This window comes from Panicum virgatum, chromosome 3K, assembly GCF_016808335.1.
Source record: "Panicum virgatum strain AP13 chromosome 3K, P.virgatum_v5, whole genome shotgun sequence".
Taxonomy (NCBI): Eukaryota; Viridiplantae; Streptophyta; class Magnoliopsida; order Poales; family Poaceae; genus Panicum; species Panicum virgatum.
This window is the reverse complement of record NC_053138.1, coordinates 12,353,994-12,357,348: the sequence shown is the minus strand read 5'-3', so window position 1 is coordinate 12,357,348 and position 3,355 is coordinate 12,353,994. Positions and strand designations below refer to the sequence as shown.

At 50.9% G+C, this 3,355-nt stretch overlaps 1 protein-coding gene across 1 annotated transcript; it reads left to right on the top strand.

The window, feature by feature from the left end:
• The first annotated feature begins 757 nt into the window (after positions 1–757).
• Positions 758–2,737, top strand: LOC120697656 (1-aminocyclopropane-1-carboxylate synthase 7-like). Its single transcript, XM_039980946.1, has 4 exons — positions 758–1,071; positions 1,161–1,280; positions 1,400–1,560; positions 1,697–2,737. The coding sequence occupies exons 1-4, from the start codon at positions 892–894 to the stop codon at positions 2,574–2,576; spliced, it is 1,341 nt and encodes a 446-aa protein (XP_039836880.1). The 5' UTR covers positions 758–891; the 3' UTR covers positions 2,577–2,737.
• The last annotated feature ends 618 nt before the right edge of the window (positions 2,738–3,355 follow it).

Sequence of the window (3,355 nt, the reverse complement as noted above, 5' to 3'; positions counted from 1 at the left end):
GTTAAGTAATGTAGTAATGACTAATTAATATAAGGCGCGCGCATGATTTAATACTAATTAATAAGAACTACTAATAAACTGCTGAAGAAATATCGGTTTTATTTACTTATTAAAACTATATTATTTCCCTTCTCTGTTTCAGCATATATATTGAACCTCACGTGAACAAAAATCTCATCTCAAGCCCTCAACTGGGTTGACTTCATGAATAACACCTACTCGCTTGGACAGCAACCCACGAAAACCTGCCTTATTGGTTCAGGCTGCATGCGCGTGCACGGTGAATCCCCACAAGCTTAACAATAAGGTCAATAATCAGAAACCAGAAACATAATTTATTTTTCAAAGAAATAAAAAACTGAAAAGGAACCAATTAACCATGGCATATGTTCGGTTTGAAGTATGGTTAAGTGGGTAAATAAACAGCTATGCATATGTAAGAACCCTTATCTCTCTCTCTCTCTCTCTCTCTCTCTCTCTCTCTCTCTCTCTCTCTCTCTCTCTCTCTCTCTCTATGATCTCTGAACACAAAAAGTACAGTACTGCCAGATAGCCAATCATTGACACCCCAAAAGTCTAGCACCCCAAACTGCTCCCTCTATTATTTTTAAACATTTGAAAAATCAAGGTCCTCAGCTCATGAACTTCCACCCCCTCTGACATTTTCACACCCAGCACATATAATATATACACACACACATCTGTGTATATATACCAATCAACCCAAGCCAGTGGCACACACACATCTGTGCCTGCCTGTGCACTGTCCATTTGGCATCCCAAGCCTGCAGCAACTTTCTCGGAGAGAGGGAGAGGGAACACCAGCTTGCTCAGAAGTCTGAGCACTTCATCTCCAGCAGCCTCTCGCTGTCTCTGATCACAGGCCCAACCATGGGCGGCAGGCTGCTTGCTTCCTCCCAGCCGGAGCCCTCGCTGTCGGATATCGCGACCTCGGCGGCGCACGGGGAGGATTCGCCCTACTTCGCGGGGTGGAGAGCCTACGACGAGGATCCCTACGACCCCGTCACCAACCCCTCCGGTGTCATCCAGATGGGCCTTGCGGAGAACCAGGTAGGCTTGCTGACCAGGTCACTGCGAAATGCGTCGTCGTCGCCGATCATGTTCTATCTGACTGATTAGCCATGGTGGTGGTGGTGCAGGTGTCCTTTGATCTCCTGGAAGCGTACCTCAGGGAGCACCCCGAGGCGTCTGACTGCGGCGTCGGGTTCCGAGAGAACGCCCTGTTCCAGGACTACCATGGCCTCAAATCGTTCAGGATGGTAAGATTATTGGACGAACAAACCAACCCTGGTAGCGGTGTGCTTGATTTCTTGCTGGCCGGTCGATGAACTAATTAACTCACCGTGTGATGTTTGGTACCAACTTATCATCGGTGTAGGCAATGGCGAGCTTCATGGAGACGATAAGGGGAGGCAAGGCAAGGTTTGACCCGGACCGCATCGTGCTCACTGCCGGCGCCACGGCCGCCAACGAGCTCCTCACGTTCATCCTCGCCAACCCCGGCGACGCCCTCCTCGTCCCTACTCCATACTACCCTGGGTAATAGACAATGTTCCATTGCCGCCATGGCTGAAGAAGATCTCCTCAATAATAAAGTGGCAGTATATATCATCGCGCGGGCGGCATGATATGCTTAATCATGGCGTGTGTGTTCTTGCCAATTGGTTGTTCGCAGGTTTGACAGGGACCTGAGGTGGAGGACCGGCGTGAACATCGTGCCCGTGCACTGCGGCAGCGACACCGGGTTCCAGGTCACCGCCGGCGCTCTCCAGGCCGCGTTCGACGAGGCCGTGGCCTCAGGCGCGCGCGTCCGCGGCGTCGTCCTGACCAACCCGTCCAACCCGCTGGGCACGACGATCGGGAGGGCTGTCCTGGAGGACATCGTCGACTTCGTGGCGCGCAACGACCTCCACCTCATCTCCGACGAGATCTACTCCGGCTCCGTCTTCGCGGCGCCGGAGCTGGTCAGCGTGGCGGAGGTCGTCGAGGGCCGCGTCCGCCGCGGAGACGGCCGCGGCGTGGCGGCGCGCGTGCACGTCGTGTACAGCCTCTCCAAGGACCTCGGGCTCCCGGGGTTCCGCGTCGGCGTGGTGTACTCGCGCAACGACGCCGTGGTGGCGGCGGCGCGGCGCATGTCGAGCTTCACGCTGGTCTCGTCGCAGACGCAGCGCACGCTCGCCGCGATGCTCTCGGACGCCGCCTTCGCCGCGGCGTACGTCGGCGCCAACCGGGCCCGCCTCCGGGAGCGGTGGGACCACATGGCGGCCGGGCTCGCGCGCGCCGGGCTCACGTGCCTGCGCGGCAACGCGGGGCTGTTCGTGTGGGTGGACATGCGGCCGCTGCTGGAGGAGGCGACGGTGGCGGGGGAGCTCAGGCTGTGGCGGCAGGTGGTGGCCGAGGCGAGGCTCAACATCTCGCCGGGGTCGTCGTGCCATTGCTCGGAGCCAGGGTGGTTCAGGGTGTGCTTCGCCAACATGAGCTTGGAGACTCTGGATGTGGCACTCCAACGACTCAGCTGCTTCACGGAGAGATGGAACAAGTCCATACAAAATTAAGCCTGCTGGGAAATGTTTCTTTTTCCTTGCCATCCTATATTGGGTGACAAGATAGAGAGATGTGCATGAGTGTGGCCGGACTCGGGGAGGAGACGAGAATTGTTGCTGAACAGTAACTCTTTTGATGGTGGTAACATCAGTTTTGTAACAATTTATGTCCTCGATCGCTTTTCGTACTTTTCTGTAATTTGTTTCTTGTATGAAGTGCATACAAGGAGTATATATATGTACACTTCTATTCGGAAAATGTGTAAAATAAAGTCGAAAATTGTTATCTAGTCGTTAACAAAAGGTTTAAGTCCATTACTGTTCTCTGTTTACGATAACTGAGAGTGCTTCAAAAACTGCAAAAACTAACTGGTAGCTGGCCAGAAAACGGAACCAACCAAGTATTATTTCCTTGTCTTTTACTATAATATACGTGTAGCTTTCTTCATTAATGTATGAAATCCTACAATGCATGCAAGTAATAATTTTGAAATAAATATGCCATTGGTTTTCTCTGAAACATATAATAATTTCGTAATATGGGAATTTTACAAATTTTATTATGATGTTTATATGAAAATTTGTAATCAATAAAAAGTGCATGTTGAAGACTGTGATATAAAATCATAAATTTACGAATTGCGTACAAGTTACTGCATGGCTTTAGACCTTGACATTGTGTGATTTTCCCTTAATTATTTACTTTTCTCTAGAACATCTTAGGTAATATATGAAGCAGAATATGGCTGAGCTGTCAACACGTTTTGGTAATATGAAGCAGAATATAGCTG